This window comes from Phytophthora ramorum (genome assembly GCF_020800215.1).
Source record: "Phytophthora ramorum isolate Pr-102 chromosome Unknown Phyram_PR-102_s0003, whole genome shotgun sequence".
In the NCBI taxonomy this organism is placed as follows: domain Eukaryota; phylum Oomycota; class Peronosporomycetes; order Peronosporales; family Peronosporaceae; genus Phytophthora; species Phytophthora ramorum.
The window spans coordinates 2,648,002-2,660,998 of NW_027150649.1; the positions used below are offsets into that span (position 1 = coordinate 2,648,002).

Genomic DNA, 12,997 nt, shown 5'->3' on the forward strand with positions numbered 1-12,997 from the left:
TAGCCAATCAAATATCAGCACATATCCACGTCACTAGTCACCCATTGATTCCAACCGAGAAATTGCACTCAGTCTCGTGTCAACCGTCCCTTCCGGTCATGGTCTGTCAAAGAGGAACTTTCCGAGGAGAGGCACCATGTCTGGAACTGATAGGAGCAGGCTTGAGCCTGAACGTGGTTTTACCGTTGCTCGGCAACTTGCGCGGGCTCAGCACCTTTCTCACCCTTTCGCTCCGGGTCCAAAACCTTCAAACTCATTTTTGCGGCCAACCTTTTGCCACAGTCATTCTCACATTCCAACTTTCCACTTGATCGGCAACACATCTTCTCGTGCATCGAGCAACCTTCGTCTTGGGCCACGTCACGCCACAGCGCTCATGTCTTCAGCCACGCCCAGTGCATCGCAAGAAGCGGATGGTGCTCCCGACAACCTTTCGCATGATGGAGACGTCGTTATGGAGGAATCGGCAGACACTCAGCTGAAGCGGACGGCGGAGATCGACAACGCAGCTTCAGACAACCTTGGCGACGCATCAGACAAGGCCGCGTCCAAGCGCAAAGCGGAGGCAAGCGCTGGTGCGGATGATGACAAGGGGCGGAGCTCTGATTCAACTCCACTCTCTCTGAGCACCGGTGATCGGCGGTCTGGCGCATTAATTTCTTTCGCGAACAAGGTTCCACGCCAGCTAACTCGCGGTGAGTACGCCCGCTTTTCGCTCTCCAAGCTCGTGCCGTCGTCCAGTTTTGACTACATAGACTTCGAGGTGAAGCGTCCAACAAACTGGGTGGTTCCGCCTGATTGTGATGCGGATGTCCCCATGCGTCTCGTCGGGGTTCCCGCCACTGAGGATTCCATTCGTCATGGTGTCCATCTTCGTGATGGATATGGAGGTTTGGAGGCTGTTCAAGTGCTTGAGACCCTCAGCGACGCTGACATGCATGATTTGGAACCGCTTTTGGGTCCTAGGTCGGCTCAGAACACTCTGAAAGTGGTCTCTAGGCCTCCTTCAATCTCCAACCTCGTTAGCATGTTGAGTGCCCTCACAGTGCAGAGATAAATGGCTTCGCTCTTGGGGGTGTTCGGACCCGATCGCTTGGCTGAACGAACTTTCAACATGGTCTCGTTCTTGAAACGACTTCTCTCGCAATATCGTCATCTTCGTACTCAATTTCTCCAGCAAAACAACAAACCAACTCAAGATATGCTCCAGTTGCGTTCCAGGGTCGACGCTGTTGAACGCGAGTGGACCGCCATGCAAGCATACTGGAAATCCGAGTTGGAACACATGTCCGCTCAGAAGGATGATGCTGAGATGCGGTTCGAAGCCTCGATCCGATCCATGTCCGAAGAGCACCAGCTGGAGCTAAACAAGCGTGATGACAAGATCACTGAGCTCCAAGATCAACTGAACACATCTGAGGCTCGGTGTGAAATTCTGCGTCGAGACATGATCGAGAAGAAGTTGAGCTCGTGGTCTTTCACCGATTTCTTGAACCAAGATCCAAACGTCTCAATCACATCCAATTGGCAACGACTTCAAGGCCTCTTCGAGCACTTCGTCAAACGGACCAAGCCTCCTTCATCGTGGATCTCAAACATCAACGTCCTCGCTGTCGACGATCCAAGGTGCGTCCCTGGGGACTACATGGTTGAGCGCAAGAAAGCTGGAGATGACGATGATGAAGACTCTCCGCAGAAAACTCCGCCCAAGACCTTAGATTTGTCTCGCTCTGGTCCCAAGTCCAAGGGTTCTAAGAATCCAATTCAGACTCCTGAATCTCGACGACCGAAGAAGACTCGCAAGTCTGCAGCGAAAGAGTCTTGGATCAGTTTCAAGGGCTCATTCCCGTTACGTCCCAGTTCTCGCTTGCCGTGTTTGGAGTATGCTCGTTCTGGAACTGAGGAATTGGAGTGGACGGAGGAAGTTGCACGCGGGAATCTCCCGGGAGGTGTAGTTTGGAACGACCTCAGATTGGATGTTCGCTACACTATGCTCACCGGGTGTTCTTACGAGACCTCAGTTGAGTTTGTGAGCGGGGACAAGGTAGTTCACCCCGTCTTCCATCAGGAGCCTCTCGTAACTATGCTTGTGAGCATGATTTATTTCGAAAAACTGGACTCAACTCCTTGGACGCAGTACGTCCCTGAGATGTACTTCCTTCGCGCCGAAACTCGATTGGAGCACATGTTTGCACGAAACCTTCAGCCTGAGCCTTGGCATCCTCTCGTCGAAGTGGTGTGTGACCAGTTAATTCCTGAAAATTCGGACCAGAGTAGCAGCGACGGCGACTCTCCGTTTGACCCTGAGACTGTTGACAAGGAAGAAGAGGTCGACGATGCTGAAGGCGAAGCTGAAGTAGAGTACCTCAACGCCGACGTTCTCGAGGAGAAGCCCAAGTCTCTAACCGTCTTGTCCAGCTCTGATTCAGAAGATTCAGCGCCTCGCTCGACTCCTCAACATTCTTCACAGAATAAGCGCTCCAAGGACTCCAGTTCTCAGTCGGGATCTGCGCGCAAGAAAGCGCGTTTGAACTCCAAGACCAATGACCTTTTCAGCAGTCGAGATTCAACTCCTCTGGCTGATATCCCGTTTCAAGATCTGAGCTTGGAGCAGCTTCGCAAGATCGAGATTGTTGATCCAGACATCACGTCGTCGTTCAGGTACTTCGGGATCAAGATGTACTTCTTCGGTAAGAAGAGCAAGGCCCAGCTTCAAGGTTTCCCCAACTACGCTCCACAGAAGACTGAGATTCGGTACGCTCAAGAACGCTGGAACTACGACTTGTACGACAGCCTCTTGCCGAAAAGAAAGAACGGATCCTGGATCAAGAAACAGCTCCCGTGGAGACACATGTTTGCTGAACGCACCAAGGTCTTCTACTATCACCAAGCCTCCAAGCTGAGCCCTGCAATCATGGCCGGTCTGAAGAAATTTGTGTCCTTCATGGAAGACCACAGTCAGGCTTGGTGGGAGTTGCTTCACTGGATCACCATTGACCCGGACCAAGATGAAGAGTCTCAGGTCTTGTATGACGGACGCCGCTCAAGAACAGATTCATTGATGCGGAAGCATCGCACTGAGGTCAAGCGTCTGATGAAGATTCAAGGCTTCCCCGAAACTCTGCTTCATGAACCTGGAATCTGGCCCGTGCCGTTTCGTGTCTGTCACTGGATCTGGGAAGACCCTCGCTCAGTCGGTAAAAACGGCAAACGTAAGCCTCTCCGCCAGCAGTTGATGGAGGTGGACGAACGGGAGCCTGAGCGTACACTTTGGGCTTCAGCGGCGAATGAGATTCAGCGAACCAAGCATATCCCCGCGAAAATACGTGCTCGAACTATCCCGCTTCCGCGTCGTGCGTCCAACTGGATCGTACCAGGACATCCTGACAACGAGATCGTGGATGATGACGAAGAGACGGAAACTACGGAAATCTGAAGTCTGAGCCCCGATTCAAGTCGGCAAATTCTGGACGCTGTTTCCGCTCTACTTAATTTGCATGTAGTAGTGTCGTACTCTTAACGTCCAGGAATACATCTTTCTCGTTTCAGAACTTGTCGCTCCAACCTGCTTTTCAGCATTGTTAATTCTGGACTCCATTTCTTTTAAGTCACACTCTCTTCAAAAATCGCGTCTGAGTCACAACTGCCCCAGAGTCATCCGTTCTTCAATTCCGGTTTCAGGTTTCTCTCACTTTCACGTTCAGCATGTTCATCACTTCAGGGTACATATATGAAAATCCGGTTCAGGTTCAATCGTTTCACAAAGTCAGCGGTCTACATCCAGGCACAAGTGCTCGGGGCACTTTATGCTCTGGGATGATCATCTCCTGCCTGCATGGTCCTGAAGCGAGCTCTCGCTCTAGCTCCTTGATTGAATTCATACAGGAGAGCACCACAACTCAGTTGCGAAACTGGTAACCATTCTGGTTCCTCATAGCCCTTCCATTTCACGAGATACTCTCGTGTGTGTCGTGCAGTTCGAGTGCGTTTATTCCAACGCAGATCCAGAATTTTCTCAACTTCAAACTCGTCGTTCAGATTGTCTGCCTCCCAGCTGTCCTCGGGTAACAAAGCGGTGTCAAAATCATCATCCTCGTCCAACTCGATTGCTTCAACTGGACGTTTCGGGAACCAAGCTCTCGGTTTCAGGCGACTCACATGCACCCAAGGGTTGACCCGATATCCAGTGTTGGTGACTCTCAGCTTGACTCTGAAATCATCATGCATCTCATCTATCCTGAACGGACCATGCCACATATGAGCCAACTTCCTGCTCAAACCAGTCTGCACCTTGGGGATGTATAGCCATACAGCATCGCCAACCTTGAAACCGGCTTTGAGACGCTCTGACAACTCCTTCCATCTCTCCGTCTGAGCTTCTGAGCGCTGTCGTTTCGCCTTTATCTGAAGGTCTTTGGCACAGGCCTGGGCATAGCTATAGTCACGTTGTAACTTCCGACGCCATTCGTAAGCGGTACGTTCAACAGCGCCTGAAGGTTTGGGTCCAAGCATTGCTGACACCGTCCCTTGAGCATCCCAACCATGCACCAAGTAAAATGGCGTATCTAACCGGGTGGCGTCAAAAGACGTGTTCAGGGCAAACATCAAACGTTCAGCGTGATCGTCCCAGTCGCTTTGATCTGATTCAGCCACGTAAGCACGGACACTTCGCATTACCGTTTGGACCGACCGCTCTTGCTGGCCGTTAGCTTGAGGTCGATATGCTAGGGTTGCTCGTTGCCTGCTACCCAGCATTTCCCGGAATCGGGTAAAAACTTCACTCATGAACCTTGGATCCTGGTCATGCCTCAGCATTGAACTTGCTCCGAAACGCCTGAACACACATTCCTCGTAAGCCTCTGCAACTTCTTGGGCAGTGGTCGAACTCATGGGCTTGCACATCACGTAGCCTGAAAATGAATCCTGAAACAGGAGCAGAAAAGTATTTCCGCGTTCAGATTTGGGCATATGGGTGACAAAGTCCATTGACACTAGCTCAAACGGGCGCTGAGGTTCGATATTTCCAGGTGAAGGTCCAGAATTAGGAGGTCGTCCCTTGGCCGACGCACAATCAGTGCACTCTTTGACAAAAATCTCCACATCAGCGAACATACCTGGCCAATAAAACTCTGCACACAATCGTTGATACGTGCGAGTTATGCCTTGATGCCCACCTTGAAAATCCTCGTGCACATAGTGCAACATGTCTGGACGCAAGCTTTCAGGAACAACTAATCTCAGCTCAGACTCTCTGTTACGAGGGCGTCCCTTAGTTTCTGCAGCCAAGCGGTACAGCACTTCTCGTGAGTCCAGAACGTAGCAATCCGCATACTTGGCAAGTTTCTTGACCTCAGATCGGGAAAATTCATCCAACTCGCCTTTCAGATAGCTTTTTATCCGCTTGAAGAAAGCGTCACCATCTTGATGAGCCTTGATTCGGCGCCAACGTTCTGCCTGATACTGCAGCGGTTCCAAAGGTTCAGCTGATCCTGATCGCTCGACCTGAGATCGTGTAAACGCTGCTAGAACCTTGGCCGCAGGAGGAAGAGGACTTGATTCAGATTCAAACTTCGAATCTTTATCTCCAGTCAGAGTCTCAGTCGGTTTCATGACTTGCTCAGGGATCTTTGATACCAATTGCAGATGGAGTCGTTCATCTTCGTCCTCAACTCGCCAAGACTCACCCAACATCAATGTTTTAGACGTCAGATAATCTGCTGCTTGATTGTAGAAGCGCTTGACGTGTACCAGTTGAACTGACTTGAACTTGGCTTTGAGAGCTTCATATTCGGCAAGTCGGCGCTGAAGGTTCGGAGTATTACAATTTATCAGGCCCTGAGCTTGCTGAATCACAATTCTTGAATCACCAACTGCAACCAGGTTCTCAACGTTGCGAGACAATGCCAGTTTCAGGCCATTTATTAGCCCATGATACTCAGCATCATTCACAGTGACATCCTCCAAGATAAATCCTTGCGCATCCACTACTTCCCAGCCGGGCAGCTGCCACAAAACGCATCCACAGCTGCCTTGACGTGTTGACGTCTTAGCCGCACCATCGAAGCTCAGCACAATACCTTCATACTCAGCATCAAGCATTTCCACACTAACCGCAGGTTGTCGTCTAACATGTCCTTTGGCCGGTATCAATTCTTCTACCACAGCATCCAACTGTTCTCTCGGCGTGATACTCGCACTCAGAATAGCAGCTAAACCATCTTCATCTCGCTGAACCTTGTGTATTTCAAGCGACCATCGCGATAACTCCAACCCCCACTTCAGGTGTTTTCCTTCAGTTGAGCTTGAAGCTAACAACCATTTCAGGACCGAGTACCGTGTATAAATCTTCAGTGGAAAACCCGTCCCAAATATGAGTGGTCGGAACAGCTGCAGCACTCTGAGAATCGCTAACACCTCCTTTTCAGGAAGCTGATACCGTATTTCAGACTCGTTCAGTATTCTCCCAGTGAAGCGCACAGGTTGGATCTTGCCGTCGTGCATCTGGCCTAGTACAGCACATGCCGCCCAGGGATTCGCATGAGGAATGATGATAAACGGCTTGGTCCGATCTGGATGTCGTAGCATAGGTGTCGACACAATTTTACGTTTCAGGATCTCAAACGCCGCTTTTGCACGTTCAAGGTCTCGACCCGCTCTCACTTGTTCTTCGTTCAACTCATACATCACAGCAGCCACCACAGGCAAGTCTTCAATGAACTTGTGGTAATAGTTCAAGCTTCCTAGGAAAGACTGAACTCCCTTCAACGTAGACGGAAACGGCAACTCCTGAACAGACTTCACAATCTTGGGTGTAGCTCGGATTCCTTCAGCGCTGATTTCATGTGACAGGTACGGGATGCTCAACTTGCCAAACTCACTTTTCGGAAGGCTCACTGAGATGTTCCAATACCGCAATCTGAACAAAAGCGCGTTCAAGTCATCACACAATACATTCCAGGTTGGAGCACCATGTGCGATGTCATCAATATATGAGCTACGCCCAAGCACTGGACCCATCTGAGGAGGAGCCGGTATGTTACGTTTGAACACAGTCATCTGCTCCGTAAGAATTGGAAGTTCAACCTTGTCAAGTTCAGGACCTTCAGCACATGTGCGTTCAGGATCCTGAATCTTGTCCCGTTCAGCACTTGGAACGTTCAGGTTCAAAAACTGCAACACTTCTTGGTCAACCAAAGCTTCCTCTTCTGGAGGCAGGCGCACAAAACCCCACAAGCAATTGTTAATCACAGCTTGGTACACTAGAGGTGCATTCTTGAGTCCGAAGGGCATTCGTATCCATTGAAAATGTCCAAAAGGACAAATGAACGCTGAGATCAATTTCGCGCGCTCAGTCATGAGTACAGCCCAGAAACCACTAGCCATGTCGAGACTCATAAACCACATTGCAGATTCAAAACCAATCAACAAATCATCGATCAGTGGCAGAGGGTATCGTGACAGCTTGATGAATTCGTTCACCAGGCGATAATCAATACACATCCTGATGTCCACTCCATTTTTCTTGAGAACAATCACGATCGGCGAAGCCCATTCTGACTCGGAATGCTCAATCAGACCCGTTTCAAGGAGTTTCTTGAGCAACTCGTACACCTTGATCGACAGATGTGGCGCAACTTGACGTGCACGTTGAGGCACTGGGCGTGCATCTCCTACATCCAGATCACACACAACACCTCGCGCTGGAGCTGGAGCCGCATTTCCGTCTCCCAGAAAGATCTTCCGATGTCGTTTCAGGATTTCCCTCATCTTCATTTCCATCTCTGTAGTCGTGACTCCTGAGACGCCAACATCCGCATCTTCGATCTTGCATTCAGGGCTCAAATCTTGGACCTCAGGTAACATAATCAAATGTTCACGTAGCTGAGCCATAGCCTCACTACCTTCCCGGATATAGACAGGTGGTTCCAGATCCAATTCTTCAGCTGACACACGCATACACCTCGCATACTCCTCTTCTAGTTTCTGCACAGGCGTACTCGCAAATCCTTGAGCTGAGAAACCTTGAAACTCATCTTCAGACTGGTCCTCCCTCAGGCTCTCATTTTGAGTGATATCTTCAGAAAGTGAAGGTTGTCCAGTGTCTTCCTCCATTACCAGCACTCGTTCGGAATCATCACACTCTTGAACGTCTGGTTCAGGGCCTTGGACATCAACTTCTTTCACCGCTGATTCAGTCTGCGTTTCAGCGTCCCTGGTCCTGGATTCACGCTTGGCTGGGCAATATGCTCGTGAATTTTCTTCAGCAAACGTCACTCGAAGATTTTTCGGCCTGGGATTCGTGCGAACCATGTTCACCACAGCAGTCTCAGGGGTCGACCTCATCATGATCTTGGATGGCCACGGATACTCAGGGACCTGAGTGCTGGGGTTCTGCTTTCTAGTCACCAACTGCTCAAGACGTCGAGCACGCATCTGAGCTTGGGCAGATAAAGTGGTTTCATAAATCAATTGTTGCCACTCCTGATACTGCCTTTTTCCAGGTCGCACAAACCTTCCTGAGCGTGGGAAAAAACCATGTTCAACCACTCTTGCAATCGGTGTACAATTATCGATCCAGAGCATCTTGTCCGAGATATTCACCACCTTAACCGCAGTGACCCAAGACCTCGCCGCGTAAATGACCTGAGTCACCCACCGATCACCACGCCCAGCCCACACAAGTCCACGCTGAGGGTTCAATCGACCATAGTCAACACGAACCACTGCACTTTCACCTGGGCGTAGATACAGATTCTCCTTTGGACACACCGGCAAATCCGCGCCTATATAATCCTTGGGAGAATTACCATACATCAGCACCGTCTCTTCATCTGGAAGTTGTAACAGTCCTTCTCGAATCGACAGCCTCACACCAGCGCTGAACATGAAATTCATGCCCAGCAACACATCCACTCCTTCACCAATATTCGCCACCCAAATTCGAAAAACATAAACCAACCTGGGGCCAAGAGTAATCTTGACCTCAGCATGAGCTGAAATATACGTCGGAACACCTCCCAGGCCTAAGACCTTCATCCGTTTGTGCGTCCAGAGCTTGAGCTTGAGCTTACGTGCAAAGTCAAAACTCAGCATGCTCACAGATGCACCGGTATCCAGGAGGATACTAGTCCGACAGTCATTCACGGCTCCATGAACCGTTGCAATCTCATGCGTGTCTTCAGGTTCATGATTCTCCCACCAACCATAGCGTTCTCCAGGCTTCAGCTGATATTCCACAGGAACTTCGACGTCAGCTAGGTCTGAACGCACAGGGTTGAAGGTTGAATCTTGAACTGCAGTCATACAGTGTTGGTTATCTTGATTCTTTTTCGATCTTGGGCCAACATACGCTAATACACACACATCTGGGGTTTTCTTGAGCCCGACACGTACTGGATCCCCATCCAGCGGGCTTATAGGTTTAACGGCTTTTTCCCAGACGTATATGTGTCCTCGCGTAGCTGGTCCTGAACTTGGTCTGGCAAATCCTTGAGCGTGCCTTGACGAGCATGTGCTTTCACAGCTTGAAACGCCTTCCATTCTTCACACAGGATTCCACGGTGAAACTGGCCACAGTCAGGACACGGCGTTACTCGGCAGTTCTTCGCAGGATGACCAACTTCATGGCACTTATCACAAATGACTTCTGCCCAGCAGTACTCCTTCGAATGTCCATGGCGACCGCAACTCTCACAGGGTGGAAAATGTGGCGAATATCCTGAGTGTGCATTGTCTGAACGCACATTTTGCTGATTGTATCCAGGTCTCCATCCGCCATTCTCCATAGCTCGATAAACGACGTTTGAGACATCTTCCAGGCTAAGCATGGGTTGTGTTTCAGAGTTGACAGGTTCATTTTGCCGAACACCACGTCCCTTGGCAAGCACTACCTGTGCAGCAGGAACCGACATTTTCTCCTCCGTTTCAGATTCTTCAAACTGGACATGGTGAGATACCTCCAATTCTGATTCAGGCTCAGCCTTGGTAACATACGTTCTGCCCATCTTCCGAGACTTGTATCGCGGTGATTGAGCGTTGTTATGATATTGCTGCTTGGCCGGTGGCGTGTCATATCCTTCTTCTCGCCAAATGTCCTCGCTACGTCTCAACGCATATTCCATCTCACTCATGCTCTTGAATGTCTGACCTTGCAACGCGGTCTTCAGCTGAGTGTCCTTCAACTTCTTAATGAAGCGACGAATGTGCCTCTCGCGAGACTTGGTGGTCTTCTGAAACTCCACCTCAGCCTTGACTGCAGCAGCGTTGAGCCGATAGAAAAACTTGAGCGCGGATTCTCCTGAACGCATCTTCATAGTGTAGTAGCGCTCCGAGTAAGAACCAGTTGTGCGGCAATACAAGGTCTTGAAACGATGTGTCAACTTCTTCCAGTCATGACGAACATGGTTAGGCAGCTGGGCATACCAATCTCTGAGAGCTGATGACATTCTTCCTCTTAGCTGTCTGATCTTCATCTTGTCTGGCCACAAACCTTGATCCGCCATATCAGTGAAACGCTCCCACCATCCAACTCGGTCTTCGAGGGATGCATCTTCATCGAACTTCTCAACCGCATTGTAGTTAATATACGGTCGATAGGTCCAAATCGTTTGACCATCTTTTCCCGTCGTGGACATAGTGGTAAGGTTTGGACCCGCCTCATCACTGGAGCTACTGTCTGAATCACTTGAGCTTGAATCATCATCATCTGAGCTCGACAAGTCTGAATCAGATTCATCTGGATCTGAAGATGGAGGATCTGCACCTTTCTTTTCCTTCAGCGGAGATTTCTTGAAACTCGTTTTCTTGATTGCACTTTTCTTGACCGCTGATTTCTTGGATGAAGTCTTCTTAGGCACAGATGACTTGGATTCCGTGCTGGAACCTTCCGCTTTGACGACTGAAGTGGTTGTGGTCAGTTGAGCCTTCGTCCCTTTCTTCTTTGACGGTACCGACTCTGTATCAGGACGCACGCCATCCCTGATTACGCCACTGACCACTGAACTCTTGGTTGCCGAATGGGGTTCAGCTGAAGGTTTCTCCATTATCGGGGTTGTCACTTCAGGGGATGTGGTCAGCTTACCAGCTTGAATCTGGGAGAGGACAGTTCGGAGATCGCGATTCTGGTCGGCCAAAAATTTCTGGCGATTCAGTGCGGACTCACGTTCTTGCTCCCGCTCCAGGTTCAAACGCTCCATGGCTTGCTGTACACGTTCCAAGCGCGCATTCAGACTTTCATTCAGTTCCTTGCCACGCTCAGCTCGCTCATTCTCCATGTGAACACGTTCAGCATTCACTTCGGTAAGACGTTGTTGCCAAGTCTGCTCCAAGTTGTGTTGAACCAGCTCCCGTTCACGCCTCAGCTGTTCAGCATGTTCAGCCTGCAAACGTTGGCGCTCAAGACGAATGGTTTCCTCCAGCCGGGCAGCTCCTTCTTCATGAGATTCAGGCGCAGCTTCTTTCGTCTTGGGAGTGGGTCGTGCTAACGATTCTTCAGCTGCGTGGGCGCGACGTTCAGCCTCCATCCGAGCTTCTTCGATCTTCAGCAAAGCTTGTTCAGCGGCATGTCTTGCTTCCTCGGCGCGAGTTGTGCGTTCATTCAGCGAACGAATCTCAAACGCAGCACCCTGAAGCTGTCGATCCATGTTGCGCTGCATTTCCAGCTGGGCTTTATACTGCCGATCGTGAAACGCTTCTTGCTGCTCCTTGAGTTGGGCAACAGCTTCCTGGTGCTGACGCATGATGTTCAGGGCGACTTGTGCCGCTCCGGATGATGCTGAAGAGTGTGAACCTGACCGACGTGATCTGCTTGTGCAACTGGACTTCGTCCGCGTTGAACGTGCAGGTGCCCTAGCACTCAAACTTGATTCGCTTGGTGCCGAGCCCGAGCCTCCGTAGTTGACCGTTGATCGCGCTTGAGAGTGTCTCGGTTGAGAAGCGGTTTCAGCATCCTGAGCGCCAGCACTCTCTGAATCAGCCATGTCGACATCATCTTGATCCACCGAGGCAGGTCGAGCTGGGATCACCGTACGCGTCACCAACGCTCCACCATCATATCCTGCACCCGGGTACCCCTGAGACTGGATTGCCATCATCACTGGGACTGATCCTGAGTGAGACATATGCGCTGAGGCTGGGTGCCCCAACGACAACATGGATGAGCTGGACGAGCTGTCTCTGGATGTCTGCGTTCCTGGTGACGTGTCGTATGCGGTTCCACTTGAGGTGCCTGAAGGACCAATCACACTTGGGACAGAATCGGAAATCCTGCTCGACGCGTTCAGAGTTCCTGAACTGTGGCTGGTCATCACTTGATCCTCAGTGTCAAATCCAACATCTCCGGCTGGACGCAATGAATGATCTGAAGGTGTCGAGATGCTGAGCGGACGAGGAGGTCTACGCTGAGGGCGCTTCGCTTCAGGTTCACTTTCAGGGGAACCCCGAGGACTTCTGAGCACTGTGATACCCGCGAGTCGACATAATGAAGCAAACGAATTCCCCAGCAGCTCTACTTCGTAATCCGACATCAATCGATCTTCACTTTCACCTTCCGCGTTCAGCTTCAAAATGGGTTCGTACTTGATCGCATTCAAAACTTCAGACGGGTTGAGAACATCCGCGTTCGGGACAATCTTGAACGGCAAGCCAACAGTGAGTTGTTTCCACTCCAAGAGCTCAATCGTGATCAGCTGCTGAACTTCCTCAACCACCGAGCGAACATATCCAACCTCAATCTGAGAGGCCCTAGTGCGATACCAATCTGGGACCACGTTGATGAACTCAAATCCAGCTTCAAAGAAGAGAGTTTGCACGAGAGCAGCACATTCACGTGGAGTCATCCTACTTGGAGAAACCGTGACCGCAGTCAGGTCTTCAGCAATTCCAAACGTCCTCCGCTCAGGGTTCAGCTCGACGATCCAGGCAGCATCCAGGTTTGGGAGAGCCATACGGTGCCGCAGGTAGTCAGACGTCCTCATCGCCGTTTCCAACCATACCGAGA

At 50.5% G+C, this 12,997-nt stretch overlaps 1 protein-coding gene across 1 annotated transcript; it reads left to right on the forward strand.

Moving 5' to 3' along the window:
* Positions 1-1,252: 1,252 nt before the first annotated feature.
* KRP23_3971 (uncharacterized protein) lies at positions 1,253-3,436 on the forward strand (the record flags this gene model as incomplete). The annotated part of the gene is made up of 3 exons (XM_067888884.1): positions 1,253-1,949; positions 2,022-2,044; positions 2,138-3,436. The coding sequence occupies 3 exons, from the start codon at positions 1,253-1,255 to the stop codon at positions 3,434-3,436; spliced, it is 2,019 nt and encodes a 672-aa protein (XP_067748089.1).
* Between the last annotated feature and the right edge of the window lie 9,561 nt (positions 3,437-12,997).